The sequence below is a fragment of the Stylophora pistillata genome, chromosome 9, assembly GCF_964205215.1.
Source record: "Stylophora pistillata chromosome 9, jaStyPist1.2, whole genome shotgun sequence".
NCBI classification, from domain to species: Eukaryota; Metazoa; Cnidaria; class Anthozoa; order Scleractinia; family Pocilloporidae; genus Stylophora; species Stylophora pistillata.
The window spans coordinates 32,361,285-32,375,055 of NC_142527.1; the positions used below are offsets into that span (position 1 = coordinate 32,361,285).

Here is a 13,771-nt window from a genome sequence, read left to right on the forward strand (position 1 = left end):
GTTTGCCCTTTTTTTAAAAAAAAAAAAAACGGAAGAAAGAAGGAGCGGTATTCAATTCGAGCAAATGTTCGTGTAGAATAAGCAGTAGAACGGCCATCAGTTTCTTTTCTGGTCCAATTACGAAGACAAATGTGAAAGAATTCCTAAAAATATCAACTGAACCGGTATTGGGAGCTGCGCCGTGAAGATGTAGCAGCTTTAGCTCCTTGCTCGCCATCACTAGACTCTTCATCATCAGTGGAAGCCTCTTCCTCCAGGTTATCAAACCCCTGGCAGGGTTCTTCTTCGTCTTCACTCTCCTCTTGTTTTTTGTCTTTGGAAAACAGCTCTTTCTTGATGAGCTTCCAAGTCAGCTTTTTCACAGGGATTCCCTTGCTCCAAATGGATGCGTTCACCTCTGGTTCTTCGAGATCTTTTTTCATGAGGTAGACAAACTCGGCGATAACTGACATAAGGAAGGCCACTTGTTCTGTTTGTACTTCCACCCACTCAAAACGCAGCTCCTCTGTGAAGTAGATCTCAAAGTGGATGCTGTCACCCTGAGCCTGAGACCAACGGCGGATTTTTCGCCACGGAGCGAAAAATGCTGACTTCTCTGGTAAGAGTTAAAAAAAAAAAGGGTTAGGTCTTCCAAGGCGACATAGCGAAATAATTTATCTCTGAGCTTTTCCTGGTCGCTGAAGAACAAAGTGGCTAGGAGCAATTGCTGCTTCTCCGGATGGAATGTCAGTCCATAATAGTTTTCTTCACCCCCATCCCCCACAATTTCGTCAAATTCCCTTTACAATTTGCTAGTACCCATTTGTGATAGTTGAGTACCTTGTTCAAGAACACAATGACCAGGTCCGTACTCGACCCAGAACTTATCGACCCGGGGTCCAGGGCACTATTCACCAAACCCCTGTGTCTCTGTTGAGAAGGACCCGCATCAAGTGAAAACTAGTATTATGTCCTGAACGGAAATGGTAATGCTAAGACACGTCTCGGTGAGCGAGCTACAAATAAACCATATAAATTATCAGAGAGGTGAACCCAAAACTGTAACCCTCTATCGTGAAATACTGAAAACGTCTTGAATTTCAGTGTTACAATTCGCGTTGTCGTCGTTATCATGATTTTAAATTCGTCCCACAAGTTTAAAATGAATGAAATAACATGAAATGAGCCGTATGAATAGTTCCTTCAGCTCCAGTTCTCTGCATTCGTAATTTTCCTTCATTTCTCTTCTGTATGCCGTTTTTAACCAGCCATGCACGCAACAACGCTAAACAAAGAATTGCCAATCGTTTGTCGGTACCCTGATGTTCTGCTACGAAAATAGGTGCGCGGAAATCTAATTGTACATTCCAATTTCCTTTCAGTTTTTCGCTACTTTCGATAAGTCTTGCCTCATGAAGCAGTCAATAATTTTTAAACAAAGTTATCTAATGATGTATGACTAATTACCGAAGACTTGCACTTCAGTGATTATGTAACTGAGCCATAGGTTAGCTCAAGAACTAAAATTTATCACACACTCACTTGATTTAATCATTAATCCTCTGCGGTTGGCTATCAGATCAACCTGCATTCCTTGAGTGAGTGAGACTTCTTTCATTTTAACATCATTTTGAATTGTACAATCGTTCAAGAAAACGTAGCCATACCCGAACATTTTCTGGCAAAGTTCCACGTACTGCTTGTCGCACGGAAAAGCTGGATTTCTGTATTCCTTTAGTAGAGGAATGTGATCTGGTTTCGGCTTAAGCCTACCGTATCGAATATCCTCAATACACTGTAAACAGATCAAGTGCATCGCCCCAGCATCTGTTTTAAGATGTTTTTGCTCTCTCGGAACGTCGAATGACCACTTTTGTATTGATATAACGTAGCGGCATGGAAGGTAAATAAATTCGTTGTTACCGAACTTTTTAGTAGGATTTTCGATTCCGCGGAAGAGACCGAAAAACTGTAAACTGTTGGCGTTAATTCCCAAAGTTTTTCCAGCTATTTCCAGCAGATCTTCAGCTCGGATTTTCTCTCCGTCGACCTCAACGCGAACTGCAGGCTGTGTTCCTTCAGGGAAAGTCCAAACACAGATTTTGTCCTTTCTTGGGATCGGTTTCGATTTTGTTTCCGCCATTTTATCTGAACTTTAGCATACTTACTGAAACTTTGTGTGTTAGAGGCATCTTTACGCATTCATTAGATGATAATTCTGTCTGAAGACAAATCAGTGATAATAAGGTTCTTAACCGCAATTAGCACATCAAAAAATACAGACCTTTCACATTTCAGTTTACACAAAACATGTCTTAAGTGGTTGGCGTAATTTAGAACGCATTTAAATTATAAATGAGACGACAAATTCCTTCTTTTTACAGAAAGCTAAGAAGAAATATAATTAATTTTGTTGTATAGGGGGTATGAAAAGCACTAAAAAATGAAACTATCTTTTAGAAATTTTTTTTAAGAATTCTCTAGCAAAAGGAAGTGATGGCCGTCGCGGAGTTTACAGAGGCTGAAAAACTTTTGGTAAGGTGAAAACTTAAGATAATTTTTTCTAATTTGGCCCTTTAACATTGGTTAATTTGAGTGATGAGTTCTTTAAGCAGTCAAGAGACAGATTTATTTGTGACCGAGTCAAAATAGAGAACCATTGGAAGTGGACTTCAGTCGTGTTACACTAATAACACTCAATTGATACTCAACAGCATACCTTTGATGATTTAGTTGTTGTGAATGGATTGACACAGTGGTCAAACGTCTCAGCGCATGCGCGAACGTTGAACTGTCGGCGTGCGTTCAGGCTGTCAGACCCAAGTTGTCACACAAGAATTACACTCAATCACCCAACCAAAAAGTTGCGTTGTTTCAAGAGCGTAGTAATAACTTTTTCGATAAAGCTCATAACAAAATAATAAATTAACAGGATAACCGTAATCCGAATAATCTTTGGGTTCGAAAAGGTCTCAAGTTTTCCTTTTCCTTCCTTTTGACCGCTGCGTTTTAAACGTGGGCTGTAAGCCAATTCTTCGCGCAAAATTTTAAACAAATGTATAAGAAACAACTGCTGTCACACAAAATATAAGAAAATAAATTGAAACGTTCGTAGGAATCTGTAATTTTATCGCAATCATGAAGAAAACTTCCAGAAAACCAGTGCAGCTGAAAACGTTTTCCATCATGAATACCTTGTGTCAATAGTAGAAGACAAATTGTGTCAATAGTAGAAGTTAAGTTGAGGTCAGTGGTTCGAATCCCGTACAGGCCTGATTTTTTTCAGGTCTGATTTTCGCTATTGCTTAAATAGCGCTATCTACTGCGAGGATCGTACATCATATGTATTTAATACCGCAGTTCAAAATATATGAACTTCATATAATTCATTGTATCTCAATAGTAGAAGAGTTGTGTAGAAAACCTTGAATATATACGAAAAGAGGGGATTGCACTGCACACCCTTCGTGCCCGTGATTTCAGCGTGATCACGGCGCACGTTTAAAAATTGACTAATGCTTTCTCATGGCCGAAGCTCAACCTGGAACTAAACGGTTATTTTTGTTTCCTCTTTTGCTTTGAACGGATAGCTTTTTCATTGCAAAATAAATATGGACTGATTCCCGGTATAGTAAAAGAGTCAACGGTCGAGTACGAAGCGTGAATTTGGCTTTTTCGTTAATGTGATCATGTTGATGTGATTTGAAATTCTTGAGCATAAACGAGGGTCTATTTCCCCCGAAAGAGTTCGAGGATCCCTCGATGTATTTCCAATTTAAAGTACCCGTAATATAAATAACAACCAGTCTAGGTTTTGAAAAAATAAAGGGAGTTTCTACTTCACAGTCCAACGGTAACGATCTTAATAGATCTTAATGCGCAGCATGCGCGACAGGGACCAAAAGCCAAACTGTTCACTTGTTGTTTTGTATCAGTCTTCTTTATCAATATATATATATATTTTAGTTTTGGCTATCCTTGCTGCCCATAGAACTTAACTATTCATAAGAGAGGCAAGTTTGGCGGCATAAAACGCAATTAAATGTATCCCGTTTCAGTCTTGTAATGATGTGTACTGCTGGTCGCCAAAACACAATTTTAATTTGGAAGTAATAAATGAGATTTGTTAAGTAGATAAGGAACATGTTCAGGTGCAAATTGGACAAAAGCTGATATCAGTTTTACTAGCGGGTCGTATTTGCTCATTGTGAAAAATAAACATGACAGACTGTAAAGGAGTGTGGGTTTTAATTGGTAAAGTTCAATATCGCGCTATGATCGTTAGTATTTTTGTAATTGTTTGTATGTACTTGCAAGTAGATGCAAACTAAAGAGGGGTGGTGATTCATTCCAAATAAAATGAAAGAGGACAAAAATTAAAAATTCGGTATATATCGAAACAAAATGAACAGATGGTACCAGACCAGAAACAAATTGGGAACTGTTTACAAGGACGTGATGTTTACTTTAAAGCAGAACTAACGGAGTTTAGATTGTTCGATACGGACAAACGCCCACACTCGCCTCGATTAAGGATCTGTTGGTTGATTGCAGCGATAGCAAGCTGCGATAAATGCAGATACCTTACATGAAGGTTTTTGGCTGTTGACCGCAATGTAACTGATTCAGCCAAAACAGCTCGGCGGTGGTAAGAGGTCCAAGAAACTAGTTTGACCAGTTGTTCTCGTCTGGCCGGTTATACCAGAGCCGACGAGATGGGTGTGTCTAAGTGTCGCTGAAGTATGGAATAAATTGTAATGATCCAAGAAAATGAAGTTTTAATAAGAGTGTATTCTTTCACCGTATCGGAAAGGATTCTATTAGTTCCAATTTGCAATACAAATACGGTTAATAAAGGCAAGATTTCTGACCTAAACTGTCACGTAAGAGTTTTGGATGAAACTTTTAAGGCTAGACCAAGATTTTTTTTCCTTTTCAAGTTTACTCTTCAAGCTTCGAAAATTTTAATATCGCATACTTGTGAAATAGGTGCATAATCGTGTACAATTTTCAGTCGGGCAATGTAGATTGAAAGAGGAGGAAAACATGAAAAGGGAATTAAAATCTAACATGTAAATGAGGAAAGAGGTAAATACCGTTTTATAGGTGTTTCAGTTGAAAAGAATTTGTGTGATTAACACTTTTAATGCCCCACTGATTCGTTAACATATAGGTGTTAGAGATATTTGTGTCAATCATTGTTGTGTCTTGGTGTTATAGCTAACCGTTCCTGTTCTTATTAATAAGCACTATGCCTTAGAGCCCGCAGCCTCGGGCCCCGCTCTTAATTTCGAAATTCAGTTGTCCCGTTAAGAAAGTAACACTTTGCCCAGTCCTAAACATGGGGAGTATCACCTCCTGAGGATTAAAATTGGAATTAAACTGTAATTCAAACTCATCGCAACGCTTAATAGAAAACTCCAATTGTGCCGAACCAAGGCAAGGACAATTTTTGATTTGTTTCGTGCTGGATTGTAGAGCAATTATTAATTGTATCGAGATTTGCGTCATCAATTTATAAGATCCCCGACGAGGCATTTAATGAAATTGGACATATTTTGGTTGCGTCCAAATGCCGGAAATTTGCGGACGTGCAAGGATTGTTATTGTCTGCAGGGAATTGACGCGAGTTCACCAGCTGATTGATTGTAGAATTCTATCGAAACATTCGAATAATTAACGCCGGTTGTCTCCTGATAATATTTTACCCAACAAGATAATTTACATGTCACTGTAACTACTGAATTACTTATAGGAATTAAAAATTCTACGGGCTTTGTTTGATATCTGATCACGATCCACACTAAATTGCACACTTCTGGGTTCTTCATTAGGATCGTGGTATCAAAAATGAATGATCCAGCGTTTTTGAAAAATTCACCACATGTAAGCTAGATGGAGCGAAGAAACGAGAAATTAACATTGTAAATATTCATAACAAGTAAAAGTCTTCTTGTGAAATATTTATTCATATTTTTAGTGGGTTGAATCAATAATAAACATGCATTTTTGATACAGCTGGGGTATCATGTCTTTATTTAGCATGATTCCGGCTTTTCCCGCGTTCTGGGGTAAACCTTTTAGCATTAATGTTTCTCCTTAGGTGTAGTGTCGAAATTTTTTTGTACAGTTCAAAACAAACAAAGTAACTATAAACTCTTCGCTGAATTTGTTTATATTATCATTTTGCGATGCTTCATAAAGACTTAGGAGAATGTTTTTTCTTTTCGTTAATTAGAATCAGTGTTACGAGAACTGGCTCATGATTTTATGTTATGGTTAAACTGTAGAATTTCCTGCTAATTGCTTACCTCCAAAATTACTTAGTATCAGCCAAAAATCTACTGTTTGAATTTTTCACTCGCGCTAAACATTCGCGACAGATTAGCATCTTGGCGTAGATAAGGTTAATCTGACCCTCTAGACCAAACAATCTGCTTATCAAGACTCCCGTTCTTCGATATTCTGAAAACTGATGGTGACAATATAATATCCACGCGAGGCCAAATTTTTCCTTGAATTGTCTTAAACTCTTCGACGGCTTTTGGAGATTCTGTTGATTTCTGTTGTTCTTTGTTTGCAGTTATGGCCTCCCGCGCTTCGACTTTTAATTTAAAGCTGCCTTAACAGATGTTTACAGGCATGTTCCAAAATGGTTTCGCAAACGCGTGGGTGAAGTGGAGGATTTTACTGGAATAAGAAACCAAATTTGGGCACATTTATAAATCAAAAATAAGGCAGGCAGCCGTGGAACTTAAAATCTTTTCCGACGCCAACATTGCTGAAGTTTGCTACATTAATATTAACGTTGGTAAGTTTTTTTTCGCGTAATTGTTCGCTTATCAGACGAGGAAAACTTATTTAGTTATCATTGAAAACCCATGTTGAACTGAAAAGTGCCTTTAAGGACGAACTTTTAATAGGCCAAATTAAAGGAAAAGCGTTCAAAAGAAATTTCCATATCATTAAGAAAACACGAATAAAACACGTGCGTTGTAAGTATTCCTTTATAAAAAATCGGCGTTTTCCAACTGAAAAATATCTCTCATTGTGGTCTGATGATGACCTATTTTTATTTCTTTTATCTTGCTTTCCTCGGTCGCGCAAATGAAAACATTTCCATTACTGAGGTCATTAATGATTAACACTGCGCCTTTGGCGCGATCAAGAATCATTTGTATATCGTCGCCACGACAAAGTCACTGTATTCAGAGGTTCTGGAGTTTTTCTATGCAAATTACCCTGCGACCAATCGTGTGCTGTGGCTATCTTGTACAGCGTCGCGAATTTAAATTGAACACTTGCAGCGCTTAGCTAGTGTTGGCTTTCACTTTGGGGCGGGTATTGCTAGTTCGTCGTACTTCGAACTCAAGGAGATGGGGAACAAGGGAACAAAACCAACTGCCTTGAAAAAAGGCAAAGGTAAATTGACAGCGCAAGATATCCAAGAGTTGCGACTGTCAACCGAATTCACGGAAGACGAGTTGCACACTTGGCATAAAGCGTTTCGCGAGAAATGCCCGAACGGTAAAATGTCCGAAAAAAAATTCGCGGAGATCTACAAGAATCACTATTCCACAGGCGACGCGACTATCTTCGCAGGCCATGTTTTTCGCACATTTGACAAAAACAAGGATGGAACAATTGATTTTCACGAATTTATTCAAGGTTTGTCTATCATATCGCGAGGATCGACAGAGCAGAAACTCCGATGGGCCTTTGAAATGTACGATTCAGATGGTAGCGGTGCAGTCTCTCGTGCCGAAATGTTGGAAATCGTACGCGGAATTTTCCGCCTCGCCGGCGACCGGGTTAATCTTCCAAGAGACGAGAACACGCCGGAAAAGTTCACGCACAAGCTGTTTGCAAAGCTCGACCGGGACAATGATGGTACAATTACACAGAACGAATTCGTTCGCGGTGTTCAGTGTTACCCTTCTCTGATGCGGCTACTGGACCCAGCCGGTGCGAAGTAAACTTAAACTAACAGCTTGCTCTACAACGTTTACACCCGTATTATTACGCATCGTTCAAAAAATTTACGATGGCGGTACAATTTCGTCGGCGTATCACGGTAGTGTGTCGAAGTGGAATGTTTCATTATATTGTTGTAACGTTTTGCTGTCGAAACAAGGTAACACCTTGTAGACAAGAAAGCAACTGTTGAACACACAACATTGTGTTTGCCTTTGCACGATGTTAGGCTTTTGATGTGTAAAGTGATGCACAGTTTTCACGCGATAACCATCGCATTGGAGAAAAATTTTCATAGATAAAATAACCCAAAAGACGAAACGGCCAGCCGGCAGCCGGCTAGTTCGTTATTTTATCACATATTCTAGAATTTTAACTGGAAATCAGCAAGAACTCTGTTTATTATCAGTTCTAGTTGTTTCGAACGCCCGCGACGAATTATTTAACGTAAATAAATTTATGCATCTAGTTTCGTCTCGTATAAATTGGGAGGCCCTTAGTGTTCACATTTGTCTCATAAATGTGTTTAATATTTCAGTTAGTTTACGTTTTTCTTCGCCGAACAAATCAGTGCTTTTTAACTAGGTCTTTTGCTCGCTAATACGCTATGTAGAACCTCAGGGTTGGATTGTATTGTAAGAGGGATTAACTCATTACCAGTAGACACTGCACAGTGTATTATTTTTAAGGGGTGAGTCGATGCATTTGATCAAGCCTTGTCAAATATTTAAGAGCTTGATAGTATTTCAATCGTATGTAGCAATATCGCCGGAATCCCGATTTAGAAAATGGAACAACTTTTGGACGGATTTGATTCAGATTACCAAGATGATAATGATGATATAAAAATAAACGAATCAAATGCTATGGCAATCTCGCGCTGAAATGATCAATTCTCCTTAGTTTACTGTAGGAAATGTGTTTTTATTTTAAGCTAAGATTCACAAAAATAATATATTTGTCACTATTTTGATTGGTGATGAATGCTAAAGAAGGAGAGGAGAACTTCCTCTCTCCTATGTAAATATTTTTACTTTGTGTTATTGATGACATCACAGCTGTGTGGCAGATGGTAATTTTTGGTTGCGAGCATTGTTCTTTGTTATATTTGAGGTGGACTTCAGAATTAACCGCCAAACGGCTGACAAAGACTGCAAATAGAGTAAGAACGTTATTATAGAACAGTCTCTAAATGATATACTGTGATTATCTTGAAGTCCGATTTATTGAAAGTGTTCGTGATCGCGTTTTTTCATGTAAAATACAAATTTCAATCCTTCGAAGGCAACTCTAAAATGCTTAATCACTCTATAAAAAAATGATGACATGCAATAAAAAAGCGAACACGAATTTGTCGCGCTAGATTCATTGAAATACGGAACAAATTATTGCAAAAGTAATGAGTGAGGATAGGATAATTTAGCAAATTGTATTTGTGTGATCAGCTTATTTGAAGAGCTTTTTGCTCTCTCGATATTCCGCAACCTTTTAAAGTTCTTACAGTGAACTTTTCTCAGTATTGACAAGGCATGTGTCGTATGTATTTCGAGCACCAGTTAGGGTTGGTATATTTTTAAGTCAAAGTTAATTTTAACAATTATGTCTTAAACGCCTTTAATTAAGCGATGTTAAAGCGAGGTAACTTAGGCGTTATGGTGAATATTTAGAGTACAAACTGAACTTTATAGAAGCAAAAAAGATGAACTTAACAAACTCATTTAAATGTAGAAAATGACACTTTCTTAAGCTTTAATTAATTTGTACGTAAGTTTTAATTGTAAAGAAAATTTTTACTTGAATTCTTTGACCCTTCGTGTTGCAATCATTAGCAGGGACGGAATCATTGAAGTACAGTTTGTCCAACGGCCGTTAGTTTGTTTTTTTTTTCATTGTGCGGTAAAGAAAATAAAAGATATTGCAGGCAAATGAATTGATAGAAATTATATTTGATGCAACTTCGAGGATTCACGCCAATTAAATTCCAAAATTTATTTGAGAGGTGTAAAACATTGACAAGGGTGCCGCAATACTTTTTTACATGGACAGTTTAATTCGAAAAAAGGAATAATTTTGTTAGGCTTTCTTTCCTACATTCGCTTCCGATGACAGATCCCAAGCAAGGTTCCATTATGTCGCCCAAGCTCTCCCGTTATTCGTCCACTGCTCCTGATAGCGGCGAAAACAAAGCTCATATAACTCGCCCTTCGAAAGTGAATTGGCGAAATCATTATAAACCTCTCTTCATGTAACGTTAAACTCAAGTTTGAAAAATGTATGTTGGTCATTGATGGAACTGGCCTTGGTGTTTGGACTGACTTTGCTTAAAATGTTTACCTCAAATACTATTTAAAGACAGCAAGGGAACACAAATGGATAGTTGACTTTTGGGCTACTCTGCTTGCCGGCGGGCGGGCGTTTTGTTTATGGTATACGAATAAATCATAAAATAAAAGTCCCCTCTTACTTATTCAGTGTAAAGCTTTTAAGTTCATTTAATGTAATTATATTGCAAAGCCTGCATTAAGCGAGAGCCACAGGGGTTTTAATGATGGTGTTCGATAAATATAGATTTGTTTAAAAATGGAAATAGGAAAACCAAAATTGAAAATGTGTTTTTCCGATCCTTATGGCGACCTGACGATATTTCGAGAGATAAATGCCGCCATTTTGAATGAACGACACCTCTCTTTCAACAGTTACTTCGTTAATCTTTTGAAGAATTGTAACGGTGGATGAAGTACCAAATTTTTGGCGTTTGGCCAAAATCAACGATTATATGTGCAGTCGATTTCATTTATAATGATCAGTTTATTTGCGACTCTTGTGGGGGAAATTTTTCTGCTGTTCGCAGGCGCGTCCTGTCAAATTTCCCAAGGAACGGAACAAAATTCCCACGAGCGTTAGGGCCCTCCTGATGTGTACGCGCTTCACTAACAGCAAAATACGAGCAAAATAGATAACAGGCACAAAAATAGAAGTAGCGTAGTAAGCGCTTCGGTTAATATTTTAGATATTGATAAAGCATAATTCGGAAGTGTTCACAAACGGAGGACACGGAATATAAAGTCCCCCGTTTAGAATCGGACCCCGGCCAAATCAAATTTTGCGATTGCGTCCGATTTATCCGAAAAAATAAAAAATACACAAATAAATAAATAAACCTAGTTACACTAATTAAACTCACTAATTACATACAATGAACCGATCATTTTAACCAATCATGTTCAGATACCTTAAACTTGATACCGAGGATGACGTGGGTAAATACTTAGACACTCGTTTGCTTTCTGAGTTGAGTGAAACATGAGTGAACATTTTCTTTTTAATCTAGGCAACCACCTTCAAGAAGAATGTCAGTACGGAGGTCCTCCTCACTAAGTGATTTTTTCGGGTCGCCGAGTGATTCATCGAAGCTTCTTATCAACTAAGAACTTAAGAAAATTATAATAAAAGGTCTCTTCAAAGAAGTACATCTTCACCGGAGAAAAGAATGGAAAGGCAGACCCAAAAGGTTAACCCAGGGAATGGAAGAGTGTTTGGGACGAGGAAAGAGGCTACGTTACAGACCTAATAGCAAATAAACAACTCGCTACCAGGCAACCTCAGCTGTCCTACTTTGCCTATCTTGGCAGTTCTTTTCTAAGAAAGGGGTGTTATCATTCAGTGTGAAGCGATGCAGAAGTGATAATTAATATGGCAAACCGCGCCATAGTTGTTGTAGAAAAGGTACCAAGCACTGCGCATTCTAACGACAAAATAGAAGGTAAAAATATCGTCAATAGGAAATCGTAAGAAACTGACAGGACACAGCTTTTGGACTACTGTTCTTGTATGTGCTGTGTGAAAGCTGCCTTTTATCATTGCACATAGGACGGAGAGTTCGAGAGGAACTGGGCCGACGAACCCTGCGCATGCGAGATGCCTGGGAAAGATTGCGCGGTTCAATGGGGCTTTCTGGGAACGCTTTCAATGTTTTTGCCTTGTTTGGTGTCTGGCAAAACTATGCTGCAACTCTAACTTCTCCCTATCCCGGAAATAATATTCGTGCGTCGTTCGTATGTTAAGAAACAAAGACGCAACCAAGCCAGGATTCACCTCTGTATGAGTAACTGAGCGCGTATAAGTAGTTTTTAGGTTTTTACTAGCGTAGTCCCTTGGCACAATGGTACCCTTTCTTCGTTGTTTGCGTTAGTTCTAGAAAAGGGTGGAGGCGATATCTGTTGATGACGTCGTGAGGCTGAGGTTCCGAGAATTATTTAGCCGATAGAGCCTAGACACTAGGCTAAGTTTTATCAAGTGTAGACAACTCAAGGAAGTTGTTAATCTTGAGCACCAACCGTTTTCAAAGCCTCTATTTATCGGCGTGAAGCCTCACTTTAAAGCCTCTCTTCACTTGGAAGAACAAAGAAGTACTACACGTTAATGTACTTCAGTGTAAAGTGTGGCTGTGAAAGGAATACAACAGCATAAAAAAAGGTGATACCTCATTTGAGAGCCTCATAAACCGGCTGCAATATTGTTAAGACTATTTGAGATACCAATTCAACGTATCATCGCACCGTTTTTGTTTTCAAGTAATCGGTCTTCTTGCGTAACTGAGAAAGAAGTATCGTTCGACCTTTGCCAAAACATTCGAAAGTTCACTTCAGAATTCTTGATTAAGCTTGATTCTTTATCATTGTGTTCTGTTTATATTTTGAATTTCAGCGCGAGCGGATCAATAGCCCATTTCCGAATTACCCTTGGCCTCATTTTCAAAACGAGTCCTAGTGCTCATCCTTTCATATGATAAGTTTTCATTCACATGCATATTAAACATTTTTTTTTTTAATTGAAAGAATATAATCCTTTATTCACCATAATCACAAAAAATGGCGGTTGGTCGAGTCTTCGTGAGCTCCGTAATTCTTGCTCTTGTTTTTGGATTTTTTTCGCCTTTCGGCTTGTTGGACTCTCAAGTCATCAGTGGTGTATCTGTTGTACCGCCTGTCATCGTCTATGCTTCGCATTTTACTACGAAAGGGCCTTTTTCTCCACATGGAAGACACGTTGCTTCAGTTCCACTTGGCCGAAAGTATCTCTCTTCTCGGGTTTGCTTATACCCAAACTCTCAAATAAGTTTTGATCTGATGAGTGAACAGTGTCGATGTTAATCCAAATCCTGGACCTGTTTCATCTTAAGTCTCGAAAACACATTTGGCTGAACCGACACGTAGGAATTATGTATCCTGCTTGTCGTTGAATGCAGGAAGTGTTGTCAACAAAGGTGTTGATTTATGCAGTCGCTTATCGTCTACCAGCTTTGATTTAGTCGCTGTTTCTGAAACGTGGCTGGATTCTGCAATTAGTTCAGCTGAAATCTCTCCTGGCACGTATCATATGCATCGTAAAGATCGCTCACGTAATGGTGGAGGCATATTATTAGCCTGTTCTCAGGAATCAGAAGATCGGAGCTCGAAACCGAATGCGAAATTATGTGGTGCGACATTATCATTTCAAACCCATTTTCTCGTATAATGGTTGGGGTTTTTTATAGACCTCCTTCTTCAGGTGTTTCATATTTGCTGGAGTTAGAAAAATCATTATGCCTGTTAGAGAGAAGTGGAAACAACTTAACAACTTTATTATTTGGAGATGGTACATTATCCTCGACCTTTTGTTCCATATCTCAAGATTATTTTTTCCATCAAATGGTCTTGAATCCTTCCAAGGGTGATAATATATTGGATTTGGTGTTATCTACGGCTCCTGATCTGTTGTTTGACCTTAGTGTGAACGAGGGTCTCGGAAATTCTGATCATAATTCTATGGAATTTAA

At 38.6% G+C, this 13,771-nt stretch overlaps 1 protein-coding gene and 1 pseudogene across 2 annotated transcripts; one reads left to right on the forward strand and one right to left on the reverse strand.

Annotated features, from left to right (window-relative positions):
- Positions 1 to 18: 18 nt before the first annotated feature.
- LOC111336155 (sorting nexin-31) lies at positions 19 to 2,181 on the reverse strand. The gene is made up of 2 exons (XM_022942191.2): positions 1,522 to 2,181; positions 19 to 595 (listed from the first exon to the last, which is right to left on the reverse strand). The coding sequence occupies exons 1-2, from the start codon at positions 2,120 to 2,122 to the stop codon at positions 153 to 155; spliced, it is 1,044 nt and encodes a 347-aa protein (XP_022797926.2). The 5' UTR covers positions 2,123 to 2,181; the 3' UTR covers positions 19 to 152.
- A 5,017-nt stretch (positions 2,182 to 7,198) lies between these two features.
- LOC111336166 (hippocalcin-like protein 1 pseudogene) lies at positions 7,199 to 9,879 on the forward strand (annotated as a pseudogene). Its single transcript, XR_015991363.1, has one exon. The product of XR_015991363.1 is annotated as a hippocalcin-like protein 1 pseudogene (transcript).
- The last annotated feature ends 3,892 nt before the right edge of the window (positions 9,880 to 13,771 follow it).

Coding starts and splice junctions, on each gene's coding strand:
- LOC111336155 (XM_022942191.2), bottom strand. CDS start 2,122: ATGGCGGAAACAAAATCGAAACCGATCCCAAGAAAGGACAAAATCTGT. Junction 596..1,521: donor AGGATTAATGATTAAATCAA/GTGAGTGTGTGA, acceptor AACTCTTACCAG/AGAAGTCAGCATTTTTCGCT.